This window comes from Aspergillus foveolatus, assembly GCF_047715535.1.
Source record: "Aspergillus foveolatus strain CBS 279.81 unplaced genomic scaffold BDW70scaffold_2, whole genome shotgun sequence".
Classification (NCBI taxonomy): domain Eukaryota; kingdom Fungi; phylum Ascomycota; class Eurotiomycetes; order Eurotiales; family Aspergillaceae; genus Aspergillus; species Aspergillus foveolatus.
Window position 1 is genome coordinate 123529 of NW_027396066.1, and position 19587 is coordinate 143115.

The 19587-nt window shown below is 51.5% G+C and overlaps 8 protein-coding genes across 8 annotated transcripts; 4 read left to right on the forward strand and 4 right to left on the reverse strand.

The window, feature by feature from the left end:
• Nucleotides 1–503: 503 nt before the first annotated feature.
• Nucleotides 504–1610, forward strand: BDW70DRAFT_37509 (uncharacterized protein). Its single transcript, XM_073743865.1, has one exon. It carries the CDS (start codon nt 856–858, stop codon nt 1495–1497), a length of 642 nt encoding a protein of 213 aa, XP_073600527.1. The 5' UTR covers nt 504–855; the 3' UTR covers nt 1498–1610.
• A 909-nt stretch (nt 1611–2519) lies between these two features.
• On the forward strand, nt 2520–3835 carry BDW70DRAFT_37455 (GPI anchored serine-threonine rich protein). The gene has a single exon (XM_073743864.1). It carries the CDS (start codon nt 2922–2924, stop codon nt 3624–3626), a length of 705 nt encoding a protein of 234 aa, XP_073600528.1. The 5' UTR covers nt 2520–2921; the 3' UTR covers nt 3627–3835.
• Nucleotides 3836–3987: 152 nt separating this feature from the next.
• BDW70DRAFT_37668 (TatD family hydrolase) lies at nt 3988–5231 on the reverse strand. Its single transcript, XM_073743867.1, has one exon. It carries the CDS (start codon nt 5223–5225, stop codon nt 4011–4013), a length of 1215 nt encoding a protein of 404 aa, XP_073600529.1. The 5' UTR covers nt 5226–5231; the 3' UTR covers nt 3988–4010.
• Nucleotides 5232–5534: 303 nt separating this feature from the next.
• BDW70DRAFT_146702 (uncharacterized protein) lies at nt 5535–6887 on the forward strand (the record flags this gene model as incomplete). Its single annotated transcript, XM_073738614.1, has 2 exons — nt 5535–6701; nt 6732–6887. The coding sequence occupies 2 exons, from the start codon at nt 5535–5537 to the stop codon at nt 6885–6887; spliced, it is 1323 nt and encodes a 440-aa protein (XP_073600530.1).
• Nucleotides 6888–7281: 394 nt separating this feature from the next.
• On the reverse strand, nt 7282–8923 carry BDW70DRAFT_146703 (putative alpha/beta hydrolase; the record flags this gene model as incomplete). The annotated part of the gene is made up of 2 exons (XM_073738615.1): nt 7282–8712; nt 8762–8923. The coding sequence occupies 2 exons, from the start codon at nt 8921–8923 to the stop codon at nt 7282–7284; spliced, it is 1593 nt and encodes a 530-aa protein (XP_073600531.1).
• A 1070-nt stretch (nt 8924–9993) lies between these two features.
• BDW70DRAFT_126563 (Spo7-like protein) lies at nt 9994–11094 on the forward strand. Its single transcript, XM_073735110.1, has one exon. It carries the CDS (start codon nt 10116–10118, stop codon nt 10977–10979), a length of 864 nt encoding a protein of 287 aa, XP_073600532.1. The 5' UTR covers nt 9994–10115; the 3' UTR covers nt 10980–11094.
• A 214-nt stretch (nt 11095–11308) lies between these two features.
• Nucleotides 11309–14702, reverse strand: BDW70DRAFT_37685 (MCM DNA helicase complex subunit MCM3). The gene is made up of 8 exons (XM_073743868.1): nt 14477–14702; nt 14401–14419; nt 14284–14335; nt 14171–14217; nt 14011–14116; nt 13697–13960; nt 11588–13644; nt 11309–11522 (listed from the first exon to the last, which is right to left on the reverse strand). The coding sequence occupies exons 1-8, from the start codon at nt 14547–14549 to the stop codon at nt 11486–11488; spliced, it is 2655 nt and encodes an 884-aa protein (XP_073600533.1). The 5' UTR covers nt 14550–14702; the 3' UTR covers nt 11309–11485.
• A 730-nt stretch (nt 14703–15432) lies between these two features.
• On the reverse strand, nt 15433–19481 carry BDW70DRAFT_37687 (putative translation regulator (Cya5)). The gene is made up of 2 exons (XM_073743869.1): nt 19405–19481; nt 15433–19326 (listed from the first exon to the last, which is right to left on the reverse strand). Exon 2 carries the CDS (start codon nt 19243–19245, stop codon nt 15523–15525), a length of 3723 nt encoding a protein of 1240 aa, XP_073600534.1. The 5' UTR covers nt 19246–19326; nt 19405–19481; the 3' UTR covers nt 15433–15522.
• Between the last annotated feature and the right edge of the window lie 106 nt (nt 19482–19587).

Here is a 19587-nt window from a genome sequence, read left to right on the forward strand (position 1 = left end):
CTGACCTTGTCTAACTTCTCCTTATCCATAACGGCATCTCCGATTTTCGGCCTAAAGCTAGCGCATCGTAACCTTTTATACGTTGTATACGCAGTCCGGCAATCGCAGGCCGACTTCCCGACATGCCTGGGCCAGATCACTGGCTGTGCCATAGGTGCAGACAACGACGCACTGGCGTTAAAAATGTAAAATAGTCTACCATTATTTATTTACGCTGCAGGGTTAGGGATGGTACGGTAACAGAGGTTGTGTTCAAGACTTACCTCAAGCTCTGCCTGCGCCTGGTGTCTGCCAGGCTCGACTCGCCTGTACTTGATGCGACGAATCCAATGTCAGCCTTAACGAGCCAGAATCAACCAAACCTTAGGCAAAATGGAGTCGTGGACACCTCTGGCGGCCCACTCTGTCTCTCCCACCCTGATGGGGCCAGGCATTTCTCCCGAGTGCGTGGGACCTGTTAGAAGAATCTCAAATCAAGTCATAAGCCATCCTGAGGTTACAGTGGTAACGAGCTAAACGCAAGGCTAGCGTTTGCCTAGTCGACCGAGAGAATAGTATACCGGAGGAACTTCCGTTCGGTCAAGAGGCTGAGAGTTGATCTTTTTGGCCTTAGTCGCAATTTAGCTCGAAAGTCGAGATCCCATCAAGATCAGGTGGAAATTCGCAATTTGCGATAAATTTCAACGGCACGGGTCACTCGGCAGGTCAGATTAACGCCTAAATGACAGAGGGACCGGAAACGGGCCGAGAGAGATCATCCAGTTTCAAGATAATTGAGGTGGAAGTTGTGATGCTTAAGTTGTGAAAGGGAAACGAGATTATCGTGGCAGCCTGGCGGGTGACCCTCCTTCCCGAATGGGACTGAAGGTAAAAGCAAACACCGACGTCCTTGGTCTCACATCACGCCCCCAACTGCAGAACTTCGCGTACACTTCTGAGTCATACCGCCACGCTGGCCGTTGGTTGAATCTGAGCCTCAGGGACCGGTCGCGCGTCCAGGATAGGAAACCTCTTCGAACTAAGAAGCGCTGTAATGGTCTCGGCGCATCGCTAGGTGCAGTAGTCGGCACACGCGCAGGACAGGCACAGCGAAACGCCTCTATTCCACCAACGACCCAACGGACATCTAGACCGCCAGTACTTGATGAACGTTGTAAGCGAGAGCCTGCAGCGTTACACAGATCGTTTCTTTGCAAGACGTTTTTTTTTGTGCAGTATGCCGAGCCGAGGCTAATCTGTCAGACAGCGGTGGTTTACTGCTCTGGCAGTTCCTGGCAGTTCCTGGTCCTGTTTTGGCCTTTACTCTGGTCTTCCAGCTTCGCGGCTTCGAGGTCGTATGCCCGCCGACTCAAATATGCTAAGAATAACCCCAATCCCAATTTCATCATAATCAATCGGCACTTCCACAATTCAAAGCGCGATCCAATCAGCTTATCGGCAGCCTTAGCCTCATTTCAATTGTCTGAGACAATTTCCGGACCTGGGCCTAAGATTTGACCGTGCGCCACTGCCCCATTTAGCGCTCAGGAACAGGAGATGATGCTCTCAAGGATCGCTTCTAAATTTCTCTTCAGAACGTGGGATGAATATGACTTCATCGAGTTCATCGACTTTATCTTGGTATGATCCCCTTGAGGGATCATTTTTCGTACGCGCAGCTTCATAAATAATAAGAGTTGGCTTTCAGCCAGCAGAGAGGATCTCGTAAGAAATGATTGATCTCTATGCCGGTGCTGTCTTACAGGGCCCTGGGCCAGTCTATCACCAGGTACCATGGTACCTTTCAGCTTAACTCGCTTACTATAAATACGAGGATAATTCGACTGGCCAATGACAATTTCCAACCGGCCAAAGCTCCCCAGGGACCAGATAGACAGTCTCCATTGCGTGAATCGTGCGCCCAGCGCTCCCGAGAATCAGCCGGCTTGTTTTTGTTCCATGAAAAGGATGCTGGTCAATGGTGCTGTCAAGTCCCAACTGTAATAACACCTCAATTTCAGGCACAGCCGCCTACCAATCCACGAACCAGACCGTTTCAAGCCTCTACTGACTCTGAGATCCTCAGAGCCAAGCTGAACAAAAGTAACTTTTTCTGCAATTTTCGCGACTTGTGCTGAGCCCCAATAGCACAGTTGTGCGAAATATGTAATTTCCTTGCTGATACTAGGCTGAATCTCCACCAATCCTGAGTTCAAGGGTTCATCTCGTGCTCCAGCCCAACGACGGACTAAAATGGTCTCCCCGGTGGACTCTGGTCCAGTCAGCGTCCAGCAAGTCAACGTTGAATCTCAGCTTCTCCTCCTCCTCCTTGCCCCTCCCTTGGTCTCCTTCATTGCGCGTGAACCTGTCGCCCAGTACCGTCAATCACATTCCAGCTTCCAAGCCGCCAACAGCATGCTGTCTTAACACGAACAATGCAGGGATACCAGACTCTCTGGACTGAACCCGCGTTGCCGTTACATCCAATTGCTCGCTCGTGTCTGTGACCCGTCAATCAGACCCCGTCTCTTTCCTCGTGTAATCTCTCGGTCGACCCACTACAAACATGAGCCGCAGGCTTGAGCAGGAAATAACGAGCAAAAATACAGGACTCCCGCTAGAGAGACTAGAGTAGCGTGTCGGCTTAGCTTGCGAGATGGACCTTGTCACCTTGTGCCTGAACTCCGTGCAGTTAATATGAGCTGTTTCCCTGCGCCCCCCCTCTTTCGTCTTTCTTTTCTCTCCTCGCTCCCACCTTTCTACTCAGCCTCTCCCTCTTTTATCCAACTCGGACGTGCATTGCGCCCTCCAGTCATTCTTTTAAGACATCCCTACATCCAGTCTCTCCTTTGAAGACCAGTCGCTCTTTTCCTATCCCTGCGAATCCTGGCCCTCCTCTTACGACTCCATATCTTCACGATAATTCAGAACACATCAACACAATGCGTTTCTTCTCCACCGGTCTGATCTCCGCCCTCGTGGCCATGGCTACTGCCTACACCACCCCCGACTACTCTGTCGGCCCAAGCGGCAACGCCATTCTGACTCCTGGTCTCCAGGAGCAGGTCCCTGCTGGCAAGCCCTACACCATCACCTGGGATCCCACTACCGAGGGCTCCGTCTCTCTGGTTCTCCTCCGTGGCCCCAGCACCAACGTCCAGCCTCTGTATGCCATTGCCGAGAACATTGGCAACAGCGGTCACTTTGAGTGGACTCCCAGCACCGAGCTCGAGCCCGATGTCACCCACTACGGTCTTCTTCTCGTTGTCGAGTCCGGCCCCAACAAGGGTGCCTACCAGTGGTCCACCCAGTTCGGTATCAGCAACCCCAACTACGGCCAGGGCGAAACCAGCTCCTCCGCCCCTACCAGCACTGCTCCTGAGCCCACCCAGGCTCCTTCTTCCACCATCACCGAGACCACCGTCGTCACCACCACTACCTGCCCTGAGGATCAGCCCACTGGCGGTGCTACCACCTCTGTTCCTGTCATCCCTACCGGCTCCAGCACGCTCATCCAGACCCCCTCCGCTCCCGTCTGGACCCCTACCTTCACCCCTGCTCCTCCTCAGTTCACTGGTGCTGCTGGCCGTAACGTCGTCAGCTTCGGTGCTGTTGCTGCCGGTGTCGCCGCTGTTCTTGCTTTCTAAGTGCTGAGAGGATTGAGGGATAGCTGCATGATTTGATGTTCCGTAATGTCTCCTTGTGCGGGCACTCAAACATATTCTCTTTTTTCCATTTCTTGACCTTTCTTGATTCTGTTCGTGTATCTACTTAATGGATATCGGCATCTTTTTACATAACAATTCTTGGTCTACTAGTCATGTAGTCGCGTAGTACAGAGTACTTCGCTTGAAGACGTGCTATCACAACGGTGTAGATGATTGATATGCATGTTGGTTCCCTTTTCCGGTTTAGTGTCCATCAGGAGCCAGGGGCTCAATCAGTCTGCAGAAACCAGCCCAGCCACATCAAATCTTTAAATACGTCATTTCTATGTCTTAAATCGTATGTACGTCGTCTGCTGGAATGTATCAACTATTTGATGAATCTGGCAGCGCGTCACCATACACAAAGCGTCTCCAATTATCCGCCAGCTGCTGCACCCCTTGCCGCAGATCCCACCCGCGGATTTCACAAATCTGCCGAGTGACCTCCTCGAGCCGATCATCCATCTGTTGCCCGGCAATATGCAGATCACTTTCAATTAACACCCTGTCGTCGGGTAGAGCCTTGATCACTGCAACAGACTTGTCAGAGTGATGGGAGAAATTGATAACGCTTGAAAAAGAGAAATAGACGTCTGATGGGTTCGACGGCTGCAGGAATTGCTTTAGGGTTTCTGCGGGACCCGAATAGGAGTGCATGCATATCCGTGGCGGGAAGGGGAGGGCTTCGCGTTCCCTTGTGCCTGCACTATGTGAGGTCTGCCCGCCTTGCGCATCTTCATCATCGCTTCCCGCATGCGCCTCGGCATGACTATGTCGGCGCTTCCGCTCGCGCCGTGAAGCGACCTTCCGCTCATGCCCTTTCCAAAGACCCTTGAAGACCTCAATCACGGCCCCATGTGCCTGCACACTATGCACAGATACCGGCCGCTGCAATTCTCCGGCCAGACGCAACTGAGCTTCCAGAACAGCTTTCTGGTGCTCCGGCCTGACCTGGTAGGGAGAAAGCCGGCGGCCCTCGCGCGACCCAGGCGTCATCGCGCCATCTCGGGCGTCGTGCTCCTCTTGCGTCCAGGGCTGGGGCAGTCGAAAGGCGCGATCCAAACCAACTTCGCCGACGAGGGCGGCAGGGAATGCCTGTAGTCTGGTCCGCGTTTCTGATAAGAGCTGCGAGAGGGGTTTGGGGGTTGGAAGAGAGGATGTGAAAGCCTCGTCTGGAGATGGTTTTAGAACTCGGCTGTAGTGTGATTTTTTGGTGTTTTCATCAATCTCCTTTTGATCATCGTTAGATGGTGTTGTGTCATCCATGATCAGGTGCGAGAACCATGGGTGCCAGCCAAAACAGGGAAGAACGCGCCGTGCGTCCTCATTCCCATCGCCAGATTCTTTGGCAAGCTGGGTCGCGACTTGAAAGACCAGGTCTTGGTCGTCAGCTCGTGTGGACATGATTGTAAGTGCTGTTGCTTTCATGCGGGGTATATCGGCGATGCTCGCCATGGTGTCAGTAGGGTGGCAATGAGCGTCGAAGACGCCAATTCCCCAAGGAAATTCCGGCTCCTCTTGAAATTCAGGCTGGTTCATGGTTCGTTATACTGATTGGAACAGTTTTGGAGTAAGTGTCTTCCGGATAATGAGAAGCGACTGATGTAATGTTGAGACTGTGTTGGTGCCTGAGGCAGTTATCGATCACATGCTTTCTCCGCATCTTTAACGGTCATCCAACATATATTAATGCTGCAGAGACGAACGCCACGAGAGACTGATTTCTGGCTCCAATGATTCTGCATCGTCTGGATACAGTTATGAAGCATTGGGCGTGGCCTGCTTTTCTACAGAGCTTCTCTGTGCAACTTGAAAACTAGCAACGTACCAGGACAGTTAGCCGCCTACATGTCCACCACTATAACGCTGCTGACCCTCCCATTCCTCATCCTAATCTCTATCCCCCTCATCATAACCGCCTTCATCACTATCTTCTTCTCCGTGGTAGCGCTCTCTCTTCAACTCGCTATCATCTCAATCGAGCTATGCTACGCCCTTGTGACAAATCTCTTCACCATTCCCCCTTCCCCAAACTGGTCTCTCCTCAGCTTCAGCGTCTCGGGCCCCAACACCCCGGTTAGACGCCGCTCCTCAGACTATAGTATCCTACACACCCCGCTCGCCGTTCGGAACCAGGATCAAATTCAAAGCTGGAGTGGCCGTCCTTCTCTTGGTCCGCGCATGGGCTCCTCAAACCCGCTTATAGATAGCCAAGATACCCTTCCTACCATGAACTTGAAATATGAGAACAAACAAAGAAACAATAGTACCAATATCACGCAGCACAAAAACTCCTCCGGCTTTTTCGGCCTCATAAACGGCGACGAAGACCGCGACTTCGAAGGCCTAGGAGGCTGGCGCTGTCCACCCTCGTACACGAAATCCCCGGGCTACCGCTCCGGCCACACGACACCGTCCTCGTCCAAGTCAAACAGCATCAGTGATGAAGTTGACGATATCGCCTGGCTGTCCATGAACAGCCGCCTCGAACTCCCCTCGCAACATTTCCCTCTGATGCTCCGTCATAGCAACCACAGCAACAGCGCAAGTATGCATAATCTCGCGCAGGCTACCCACGGCGGTAGCAGTGGCGGCGACGCCTCGATCTCCCCAGATCCACAACCGCACCTCCCCTGGCGGACTCGCAGCAGCAAGAATAGTATCGGGGGCATGCCGTCTACAGTCTCAGCAGTGACAGACCCTAAATGGAGCAAGAATAAAGGTCAGAAGCGACATCATCGCAGGTCAGCGACGACTTCCGCACTTGCGCTGTCGGGATCTGTGTCTCGACTTGGGATCCTTTCAGCCTCGCAGGTCCACCTCCGTCAAGCTCAGAATCAAAATCAATATCAGGGTCTGGATTCTTGCCGCGGACGGACCCAAACACAGATGGCTACACAGTCCAGAAGCGACGCTCTGCGTTCAAAGTCTCATACCTCGCTCTCTGAGCACTGGAGACAGAATCAGACTACCGGGTTTGCCTCAGTGTCTAGTTCTTGGGCTAGAGGACCCAATGTAGGTACAGGTGGTTACTTTGCCTTGCAGCCGCTGAGTGCGAGCGCTGGTACTGGGGCTCAGACGACCAGCAATACGACCCCGAATGAAGAGCGCAAGCCGGCTAAGATTGCTACTGCTGCACAAGAATGTGGAGGTACTAGGAAAGCCCCGGCCCACCAAGTCCACAGTTTAGGGAGTCGCTGATACTACCTTGATCGCCCAAAGAAAGTTGATGTTCAAGCCATTGCTGGTTCTTGACTGTTCTGAGATATCTTCTATAAGAGACATGATGACCTGATGACCTGATTCGCATCTACGCAAGAAATGTTTTGGCTTTGTTCCGATATACTGAGTCGTTTCAATAATGAGTGATGACCAAAAATAAAGCTAAGAGATTTTCATTTCTATTGGTTTTCATACCTATCTACTTCTATAGAAGCTGGAGCTTCTGTCGCCTACCTAACTGTAACTGGCAAGCCTCAAAACTACTCCTAATAAAGGTACCGAAGCTTCGCTGATCTGTACACCTTATCAATACCAAAACCCGTGCTCAGAATCAACGCTAATAAACAAATCATAAACAGTATGTTGAGAGTAATCACCGCTTTGCCCTCTCTCTCTTCGCGACATCTTCCATCTCCGCAAGGACAGTGTCATTAAACTGCTCCCACCCATCGAGATAGACATGATGCCCTGAATTTTTGATCATAACGACCTTGGCTGAGCCATTATCTGCTGCGCGTTCTTCGGCCGTAGCATTTTCCAGGACACGGCGCTTCTCCTCCCGGATTTTGGCTGCGGCCGCCTGGCCGCCGCGGTAGTCCATCCAGTCGTGATCGCCGTACATGAAGACGATAGGGATACCGGTCTCGCGACGCGGCTTGACCACCTCTGTGGGATTTGTCGTGGAGGAAGAGGAGGATGGAGAAGAAGGTACGGAGGCGGGGATCATCTGTCGGCCGACGTCCTGAATTCGGCGGATGAGGGGACTGCGTGCGAACGCGCCTGGTGCAAGGATATACGCGAGAGCGTACTCGCCGCTACCACGCTGGCTAAAGATTGAGTATGAATAGTCGTGGAGGGCTTTAGCTTCATCGGCGGGGAGGTGTGAGAAGCGGCGCGATGTCCAGCCCGAGACGAGGCGGGGACCAAGTGGTCCAGCCCATCGGACGAGGGTGAAAGGTGAAATGTTGGCCTCCCACAAGTATGCAAACCATTTCGGAACTGTGCGACGGGGAGGCCGGTCTCTCGAGGCATCTGCCGGAGGGCCCTTTAGGAGAATGTTGTTGTCGCCCTTGGGCGCATCTCCGAGTGGCACCGTTGCGGCCTCGGCTGCGATGCTGGGTTGGTCTTGTTTCTCGGGGAGATCCGAAGACATGGCGTATGGATCCTCTGGTATACCAACAGGTGAAGCTAAAATGAGCTTATTCAGTCGTCCCGGGTATTTGAGGGCGTAGTTCACGGCTATGTAGCCGCCCAGACTGTGTCCCAGGAGCGTGAAGCGTTCAATCTTACGTTTGACGCGCCATTCTTCCAGTGCATCTACAAACCAATCTTCAGCCTCTCGAATTGCAGCCTCGCGCTCTTTAGCTTTGATGCGAAAGGGTGGGCGGGTGCTGCGGCCCATGCCGAGAAGATCCAGTGCGTGGAGTTGCCATCCGGGGAGACGGCTCAAAGGCTCGAAGTTCTTGTAGAAGAATCCCAAACCTGCTCCATATCCATGTAGCATAACTAGGTGCTGATCTGCCTCCTCCCCTACTCTCTCCACGGAGAATTCATTGAGAGCCCGGTTCTTGCCACTGAGCTGCACCATGCTGGAAAGCCATCGCCGAGGGCCGTACGGGTCACCGGTAGAAGTAGCCGCCACCTCGCCGAGTTGGCTCTGATCCGCAGATTGTAAACTTGCGGTTTCACCGCTCGAGCCATTGGTCGTCTTCCCGGTCTGTAATTGAGTGGGCGGTTGATGTTGGAGGTACGGTAAGTAGGAAAGGACTTTATGTTCAGCCGCGGCAGCCGGTATAGAAGACCACTACATGAAGGTCAGCAGGTGGCAATTCTGCATTTCACGGAGATCATACCCACTGACTGAACCCTTCCTTATAGCCTAGAGGAAACCAAGCCATTGGCGACGGAGTCGCGGCGGCTCCGCGGGCGGCGTGAGGGATAGTGTTCGCTGAAGAACTTTGTTGATTCTGATCTTGTAACTCGCCTCGAGACGAGTTTAATGATTCTGATGCCATCGACGACGTCAGACGTCGAGAAACAACGATATTCGGGGGAATGTGGGCCCTGGGTCGGGGCGCGTGGATGGGTAACGAAAGAAGTCGGGCGGCTGGCACTTTGTCACGCAAATGTGCGGAGTAACAGGGGAGAAGAACTCTCCGTCTGTTACTCTCGGTCGTATAATAGAATGGCCGGTAGGCAACAAAGGAGGCGAAGATGACGGAGAAAAGTAATTGAGAGCGCCAAAGCCCGATTATCCCCGACCCAATGGGATGTCCCAACGTCAGAACGCAAACGAGCGAAATTCGGCGGGTCGGCGTTAAGGATTGATGACTATCGTTTGTACATAGAGGCGCTAGAGAGAGGTATAGATGCGCTGTTGAGATAGCACGAGACTGTTTGAAGATGGTGGAGGTCGACAGTGGTGCCCGCCAACAAGACGATCCTCCGATTCCTCCCCAACTTTCCTACTCCCAACCTTGAAACTCTGGCAAGGCAGCCCACTTTCACTTCCATCCTCATCCTCACTCCAAGTCCTCTTTCCATGCGATAATATAGCTCAGCACTGTCCAGCGGCCATGCTCTTCTTATTGACATACATCAGCTGGTCTTCCTCTGTACAAATTCCCGTCGTCGCGTAGCTGTCTTCCCAGATTCGCCCTTAACCCACCATACCTCTCTTCACTCATCATGGCTGCACCGAGTTTGGATCAGCTAGTCAAAGGCTCTCCAGCCCCCAGCAATCGTCTACGTTCGTTGTCAGCCCCGTCCGCAGAGCCATTGAAGCCTAGCTCCTCTTCGTACCCATCAACAGCATCAGTTTCATCGACACCTTCATCTACAACCGCCAACGATCCTCTTTCAGCACTGCCTTCTTCCCCCCCGCAAATCTATTTGAACCTGCTCATTCTCGAGAGCTCACTCAGGGCTCAGTATCTGGCGCTACGGGAACGCCGGCGACAGAACACATTCTTCCTGCTCTTGCTCGCAGCATGGATTACATACTTTGGCTACGCGCTGTTCCTGCGTCCGCGTGAAGACGGACGGGGAGTTGGAGGATCGGTATACTGGATGGTCGAGATGTGGGAACGGGTCGCGCTCCTTGGAGGTGTAGTAACAGCACTCCTGGTTTGGGGCACTGGGCAATGGGAACGTGGAATCCGGTGGCCTCGGCGCTGGCTTGCCGTCGCAAATCGTGGCCTACGGACTATGAACACCAAGATAGTGGTGATTCGAGGCCCTTGGTGGCAGGAATTGCTTTCGTATCTCTCGTTTCTCTTCCCGTTCTCCACGCCCTTCTTCACCTCTGCAGTAGGCGATTTCCACTACCTCGACCGGCCGGTATCCGAAAAGCGCGGCGGCCGCTTTCTCCAAAATTACTACAATATTGACCCGGAGTCCGGGCTTGTGGAAGAAGATCTCAGTCCGGGAGGAGACCATATCCGACTTCTGTTGCTGCCGAAGCTGTTCTCCCCCGAATTCCGAGGTAACTGGGATGACTATCGCACCGACTTCTGGGATAAGGAAAATGAACGGCGTGCTCAGTTGCGCGAGAAACTGCGACAAAGAGAGCGCCAGATAGCGCGGCAGGAGGGATCATGGTTCTGGTGGATTGGACTTGGCTGGAACGCGTCGCGACGTCGTCGGCTCGCCGCCGCCACACTACATAGGTCCATTGAAAACGATAAAGGCCATCGTCATGCCCATCATTCGCACCCGAGCATTTCCAAGTTAGCCCATGAATCGAAATCGCCCCTTCGACGCTCGACGCGTTCCGACTCGCATTCCCGTACACCCTCACGCAGCACCACCCCAATCGACACGGATGACCGGCCGCCGTCCAGATCATCCGGCTCTGGCCGTCCCCGACGAAGTAGCCTCACACCATCTACGCCGGGCTCGAGCATCGAACAGTCCCCACGCCGAAAGAGGACCGGATCCAAGACACTGAACCGTGGCTTATCTCCTTTGACGCAAGCGCAGATTCGGGAGGGCGTATACCCGCCGTCAATTGCGTCAGACGACTCTGGACTGGCTGTAAACAAGGAGAAGAAAGAAGACGATGTCCGATGATTTTCCACTCCGACTTGCCCAGTATGCTGGTCTTGTTTGTTTTTAATATTAGTATATTATACCCAACATAATAAATCTCGGTTCCATTTGGGGTCTTGGTTTGTTCAAGTCTCCCTAATATCTCATTCTTTTTCGTCTAAGTACTTGCTAGGAGCCCCAGCATTTAGATTCTATTTAAGGCTGACTGGATTGCATTGATAACCGTCCTTTCGTTTTCAGTAGGCCAAGAGCTCTGAACTGGACTATACCTGTTTCTTCAAATAAAAACTTCCGAGTAAAACATGCCCAGTGCCAGAAACAGTTGAAAACATATTTGCATTGCGTATCCGCTCACACACCGCAAGAACGCCTGGTAGAATGAACTAATAGATGTTGAAGTTTATGAGAAAATATACGTAACCCTCATGAGCAAACGGGGAAATCCAAGTATGCAGTATTCCACCATCAACCGATTCCCAAACACATGACGGCTTTCGTTAGGTACTATGTACTAAGGTAGTTATCGTCTAAATCCTGTAGACAGTCTCGTCGTCTTCGAGGTACCTGTAAATAAAAAAGATAGGTATTAATGAATGTTGAAGAAAATAACGGTAAAGGCAACCACTTACATCAATTCGTTTCTCTCATTCATAGCTTTCAAAGCTTGGATTGCCTCCGGCCGCTGGAAGACCGCCGATTCGCCTAGTGAGCGAGAAGAACGGATAGCCGCGTTCACGGCACCAATAAGCTCCTCAAGATCGGCGGTGTCTGATGAAGAGAAGAGCGCGGTGCCCATCAAAGGCCCTAGTGCTTGTCGGAAGACTGTCAGACGCGCGGGCGTTATCGTCTGGGAGGACGCGGGCGCGGACGTGGATGCATTTTGTGTTTGTGAGGTATCTGTCTGGGATCCGATGAGCTGTGAGGCCGGGCGGGACGACGCAACGGACATTTGGGATTGGCTCGACTGGTTCCGCTGCCCACGGGGAATGGTATTATACAGATCATCTTCATCCACGGAGACATTGTCGCCGTCGGCGTCCATTTCCACGTCTTCGTTTGTCGAAGAACGGGCTGCTGCTGGTGTTCGGGTACGTAGGTTTCTTCGGATGGAGCGAGGGGTGACAGAGGTGTTTGTAGGGGTTTGGTCGTCGTCGCCATCCTCATCTGAGTCGTCGTCGCTGGACTCAGAATCGTCGTCGAAGGTGGTGACCTTTCTTCTCTTGCGGCGTTCATCTTCCACGATTTCCTTGAACATGGCGAAGCGCAGGATAGACTCCGCTACCTTGGCATCTCTCTCCTCAACCCGGCTTGACAGGCGGGCTTTGGCGTGTGCTGTTGAAAGACGAATCAGCGTCTCTAGGGTACGGGCAGTGATTGGCGATGTTCGTCGCTGATTTGCTGACAGTTCGTCGTTTCGAAGTGCAGAGTAGGTAGCGACGATATGGTCAGCAGCGCCCTTTGTGAGGACGGGCTTGATCCGTGACTTCGCGTATTGGATGTACTTCTTGATGAATGGGATGCTGAGGATTTCAACGTCCTTCTTCCGTCCTCTGCTTGTGTTGGCAATGCCGACATGAAGCATTGCATTGAACTTCTCGAAGACATCAGTTGGTTGATTGGAGTCGTCTGCATCATCAATACCAACGCCTAATGTCTGGTTGAGCTGTTCTCGCACAGGTGCACCTTCCTCCGTGCCGGGTTGGCGATAACGATGCATGCGAAGAACATGCTCAGACACCATTCTGTCTCTGGCATCTTCAATGTCGTCTGTCACAACGAACAGTAAATCAAAACGAGATAGTAGGGAGTCGGGCAAGGCAATATTCTTATGAGGGTCTTTGTGAGGATCATATTGACCATAGATAGGGTTAGCAGCAGCCAGGACACTGCAACGAGCGTTCAGACTGGTATGAATGCCTGCTTTAGCAATGGTGACCGTCTGCTGTTCCATGACTTCGTGGATAGCCACGCGGTCTACATCACTCATTTTGTCAAACTCGTCAATACAGACCACACCCCTATCTCCCAGAACCATAGCACCTGCCTCAAGTCGCCGCTCGCCTGTCTCCTTGTCGGAGGTAACAGCGGCAGTGAGTCCAACACCGGAAGATCCTCTACCAGTCGTGGCTATGGCAAGTGGGGCTGTATTGAGGACAAAACGGAGCATCTGAGACTTTGCGGTGGAAGGATCACCAACCATGAGGATATTGATGTCACCGCGCAGATGCGTACCGTTGTCGAGATTCTTCTCCATACCACTCAAGAGCATGAGCAGAATGGCTTTCTTGATGTACTCATGTCCATGAATACTGGGAGCAAGGGAGCTGGACAGCAATTCGAAGACATGCTTCTTCTTGGAGATCTTGTTGATGTTTCGAATGTCGGTGTCAGTAATAGTGGCCTGTGCGATCCCTCCGCCTGACTTCGATGACAACTGGATGATATTATTTGCCATAACGACTGTGCGGAAGGTGGAAGACCCCGAACTGGCGTTTCGATTTCCCAGAGAGCGGTAGATTCCCACCAATTGAATTCTGTCCCCAGGTTTTGCTCGATCGACCAAATCATCGTCAACAATCACATCAACACTCCGGGGAAGTTGACCGGCCGGAGCACGTTCAGGCATTTCCTGAATGGATATCGTCTGATGATCCATATACGTGCAATAGCCGTATTCGGTAATGAGCTACAAAGTGGGAAGTTAGCCACATATATCGGATTTGAGTCGAAACACTTACTGGGTTCTTATCCTCATCCTCCTGCGGGTAGATGTTCATTACTGTTGCGCCAGTGGCTGTCATGGTCTGATCCCTATATTTCCTTGTAACAAATCTGTCTTTTCGCTCATTGTAATGAACACTCTGAATAATCTTTGGTCGAACCAATGAGCACTTCGTCACAATCCCCTCAAGGGAAACCATTCGGTTAAGGTGCGAGGATCCGAGAGTTCTAGGGTTACATGAGAATTCCCCAAATGCGCCGACGTAAGCACAGTAATAATTCTAGTATGCATTAGATAGCTAAGCGGCTTTATTGAACGAAGGAAACTCACAACTTCGTCCGCGGTTTCGCTCGACGGGCGGTTAGGGAGGGTCTTGATAACATCTTTCAGGGCTCTGTCGAAGGCTTGTGTCCAGTCAAAAGGAGATGTAAGGAGGCTACAACATATGTAAGCAAGATAAGTACTGTGATGTATAGGCATAGCTGCTTACCCATCTGCCATCTCCCGGTTGTGTGCTCGGATCTCATCAATGCTGACCTGGATGCGAAACGATTAGGGTCCTATTCGAATTTCGCCAATGCAATTATAGTAAGAGGACCATACAGTCAGGCGACGTAGTTTTCGGTTGAGCATCAAAACAATATCTGCTCGGTAGCTGCTCAATTTTGTCAGAACGTTTGGCTCGGATGTAGGAAAGGGTTTGAAGAGGTAACAACGGACCTACGCGCTCTAGCATCGCCTAGGAAAAGAGCCGTCAGTAAGCCATATCAGATATAGGAGGTCCATAGAAACCTACTGGGATCAAGGAACTCAACGGCAGCGCGCACTCGATCTTGAGCGGCCTCATCACGGAGTTGTGCTCCGTCCATGCTGAAGAGTTATTACGCCGATGGCAGAATAGTGTTTTGAGGACAATGACGGGTAATGGAAGCAATAAATAGATAAAAGAGATGTTCTTTTCTGCACGGGTGCCACAGACAATTTGAGCCTGCGGGAGTGACCTGGACGCCCTGTTGTGTATTCAAAAGATCATTGAAAGGTGGAATGGAGATTCTTCTAAATTACGCGCACAATCCGAATCGGGTATAATTGGGACGCGCCTGACGACGCGTTGAGGAATGACTAAGCGAACTCCGCGCCAACTTAACATAATTCCCAATTAGTCCGCCCCACAATCAATCCGCCCATCCCATGCTCAAATATTGAACATACTAGGCAGCTCTGAGGCGATTCGCATCAACTAATAACTGCATAGTAAAAGAATCAGATAACCAGTTGTCTTTATACCTTTTGGTCGAGCGGTTCAGACCCAGACTCAAATAATAATGCCCAGAGAAATTTCCTAGTCCATATAATATTTTAACTAAACAACCCCATCTATGTTGACCTGGGTAAATGAGATCAGGCCTACCAGGCATGTTTGATGCAGTATCTAGTTAGTAGTTGCTACTAATGCCATGGCAAAGCCAAAAGTTTATTAAGATGGGCGGATCTATCAGGGTGGGCGGACTGACCGGGAATCTTATAACAAATTGATGGTGAATTAAGCTTTCCGCTCCGAGCAATTGCGTTGTATATAGCCCATAATGAAGAGGAATATACAGAAACAGTCTACTGCGTACGGAGTTCTCTACAATCAATGTATTGGTTGAGCTAGTGGAGGGCGGGTATAGGTCATTCTTTAGGCCTTCTGGAGATTCGTATATCTCAAGAATATAACAATCGTGTCCTAGACTACATTATAGTACATAAGGGTCATCTATATACAATATACAAGTGAAGAACCCGTTGCTCAATCCAACAACACTACCAAGGCAATTCATGCTATCGCGTGGGAGATCCTCAGACTTTTATGCGGCTCTCACCCGGGTGAGATTCACTCTGGGCTTGCTGCACATCTGGCGCCTCGTGCAGCCGCTCATGTGCCTCCTCAGACGGAGTTTGCGACTCCGATTCTAGTGCAGCTTCGTCTGCTTGCTTTGCCAACACAGCATCTAGAAGCTCACGATCCAACATATCGCTGGGTATCGACTCATCGTCCAGCGGTTCATCAGTCGTTAACTGCTCGCGCCTAGAGAACAACGCCGATTCTGCTTGAAGATCGAACTGATCTTCATAATTTACCGTAGACCAACTTGGCTCTACGGTCTGGTGAGGGTCAGAGTCTTCGGTACTTGCGCTCAAATCGGGCTCAGCATTCAGTGGGTTAAAATCTGCCATGTTCGGTAGTCTGCGACGACCGCCGACACCAAGGACGCCGCCCGTCCATACAAAACGTTCTCGTTCAGGGAATACCCTATCAGGACGTTCCGCGCGATCTCGCAGGAGAACCCCTTGGAACTTCTCTCGCAGACGTGGCATTGCAGCAATGGCCGTGATTGTTTTGGGAGCAGCATTGTTGAGAGCACTAAGTTCGGCCGTTCCGGCTTCAATGCTATTGTTCCGTGCTCGTAGTAAAGCAGATGCGAGATATACAAGCGAGACATATGTCGGTTGCGCGAACTCGGGATGTCTCTTGCTCCAATACCTCTTGCCCTTCGGCCCCAACATACCGCGCGGCTTAGGGAAGGGTTGCTTCTCCATTAGATCAATAGCAGCAGTGACATTTGAATGCTTGAAACCATGTGATTGCCGAAGGTGGTTCCATCCTGGGAACGCTGGCATAAACTTCTCTTCAAAGACCGAAAAAGCTTTAAGGGTGTTCGCCGGATCGTCGGTGGTCGCAAACATCTGCACGTACGTAGACCAATTGAAAGTCGACAGGGAGAACCCATCCCTCTCAACTTGTGCTACTACTTCGTCTATCTCTCTAAATCTTTTCCGATAAGCAAGTGATCGCATATATAACGACAAGGGTCGAGAGAGTTCGAAACGGTACGCTGGTAGTAGGGGTGGTCGCTTGGTAGTTGCCGGAAGTTCTTGCGGCTTCCATAATCGCTCGCTTATGGGCTTGCCCAGGCTCCGCACTCGGCGATGAGCTAATTTCCAGCATTCATCCACTTTTTCGAGTTGGTCTGCCTTCAAATAAGCCAGCATTAAACTTGTAATGAGACTGAGTGGAGCTCTAGCTTGAGCATCCTCAATCGACTGCCTCCGTGCTTTTGCATACTCGCTGAACAGCTGCTTAACCCTGTCAAGATTACCCTTCTTTGCGTACTCGGTCATAAGAGGCTCGTAATAGCTCGCCGGGAAAGCTTCAGCAACTGGCAACCTGCTAGCACCAGGTATTGGGGCTGTTTTCACTAATCTCGCTTGGTCGAAATCCTCGATGATTTCGGCCAGGAGCTTCTCCGCATGCATGAAATGAACTTCCGTTGAGTCCATTCCAGTTTCTTCTGCCTGAGCCTGGGCAATGAGATGCAGATCCCGTTGCAGTTGAGACCTCAGGAAAAGAAGCTGCGTGCCTGGCCCATGGTGTCCGAATCGCTCCTGAATCTCACGGAAGATGACTTGTACCATGTCACGATTGCGATCTTTGACATAGCCGTACAAAACGAGGGCATAGTGAAATTGCGTGGCGTGCATTTGTCCACTTCTACTGAGTGTCCTAAGGATTCGACGCGCCGAGTCTGTTTGCCGAAGAAGGACTAAGCTGAGAAGAAACGCAGCATAGGTCATATCGTCCGCCGGTATGCCGGCGGCATCCATGCGCGAACGAATCCTAGCGATTGATTCCAAGTCCATTTCAAATGCATAATTCCAGAGTAGAATGTTCCACATCCTCACTCTTGAGCCGGTTGCATCGACATTAAGGCAAGTTTCTGCGAAATGCTCTGCCTGCTTCAGGTTTTTGTTTCGGCAATGAGCTTCCACAACTGTATCGAGCATTGGTGTTGTTAATTGAACCTGCTGTTGCTTGGCTACCTCGAGCGCTTCAAGAACTAAGTCGATGTCACCCCGGTGTGCGCATAAGCCCAGGATGATGCCAAATGAGTAAGAATCAAGCTTAACCTTGTTCTCGACCATCATTTTGAAGCGCGAAAAGCAGCCGGTAAGATCGCCGGCATTCGCATATGCTGTGAGCAGAATATTCCAGCAATGAGTAGGCGGTCGGCGGCTGGTCTTTCTCCATAGCTTGCCAAACTCAACTAACGTCTCATGCACATCACCTTTCCTGGCATGGGCGTAGAGGAGATGTGCGCGCATTTTCCAAAATTGCGAAGTCACCCGCTCTCCATAACGGGCTACATATTGTTCGTACACCCTGTTAACACTTGACGAATCAGCAGCCCTCGAGTAAACGGCAAGTGCGTGTCTGTATGCAATTGCGGGCGGTTTCGAATGATAGCGCGAATATTGCTCGAGGAAGTATTCGACGTTGGCAGTAATATCGAAATGCGCGAGTTGTTTGAGAAAATGATTAAGTATCCGAGTCGACGGTGGCATTTTGTCCATGAGCCAGTCGAAGTCACGGTAGATGACCACGGATCGGACAAACATTGCCCTGCGTTCAGAAGACTGAAGAGTCCTGATGAGATTCCAAAAAATATGGGAAGTGAGAAAACCCGCTGAGTGGAAGTCTCGGAGAAGGCGGATAAGGATATCGGTTGATATATTCTCGAGAAGATTCGACGATGCAAAGATCTTGCCAGTAAAATACTTGACAAAATCGGCCTTTTTTTGCTCTGCACTTACTACGTTGTTTGCTCGGCTCTGGAGTTGCGCGGATAAGTTAGGCAGGTTGGTCAATACTGACGAAGTGTTCAACAACGGGAGTATGCAGTCCCACAACTTGTGTCCATCCACTGGACACACAGCCTCGTATAAGCCCTGCGCTAGGGCCCAGTCAGAGCTCTCTATACAGTGAGCTAAAGCCAAAGCCCAGCATGACAGACCGTGCCCATTTACCTGCGCCTGCTGGCAGACGCTTCCCAGCTCCTCCAATTGCCCGACGGCGAGATGCGATCTTAATAGGGTCAAGTAGTCTTCAGTAGACCGCGATTTTTCTGGCATCTCGTAGAACAAATGCTTTGCTCGTACATGATCTGTTTCCTTCCCTGATTTGCTGTACTGCACGAACAGAGCCTGATTCAGTTCGGAGGGCTGGCCAGCAAACATATAAAGTTGCCACGCCCTATCGGCCTGGTCGAGAATTCCTTCCTCTAGTGACAGTAGTTCAAGGAGACTATCTCTCGCCCAATTGCCGGATCGGTCCTTGATGTTGTGAGCGTCGACTGACTGTCCAGGCATAACTAGCGGATTAGGGCCGGTTTTGGAGACAAACGTTCTGCAGGCGAGGATTCCACTCCTTCTTCTCCTCCGCGATAAGATATTTCTCGCAGACCGTAGTAGGCAGGTGGCCACGAATTCCTGCGTCTGGTGAGGGTACAGAAATCCGAGCGTTGGGGCCGAATAATCGCTTGAAACTCGGTCGCCGCTTGTATTCGAGGCGCGAGATCGCAGGACCCGCCGAGGAGATAGTCGCCATTTTGAATTCTCGGAGCAGCTGCTGGTATATTGCCCGAGCCGGGTGCAGAGGGGGTTTCGAGTTCGCAGAGCACCATTGGAATCGCGGAAGAAACGCCTCCCTGCGTTTTCAACACATCCCGCCGTCCGTTCCAGCATCCCCCTCGAAAGCCTGGTTTTCGCCTGGATATCACCGTAGCTTCGTCAGATGAGGCCGCATATCGTATTTTGTTCCTTTCCCTGGAGAATGGCAAGCTGTCAGTCGATAAGCTCCTGAGGGCTTTTTGTATAACAAAACCAGTCTGAGCGTTCGCCTACAGGTTTGTTGAGCTCGACTTCAAGCCCAGGCTCAGTAAATGAACTATGGAAGCGACTGAGTCAAACAGTTGCAGAGAATGTGTGGTGGGACAACTTGAATACCGTGGTGTGAACGGCGTTCGAAATTTCGGAGGTTCAAGCTGCGAGACCGACAAGCGTCTCGGCGATACGTTTGGCCGCACA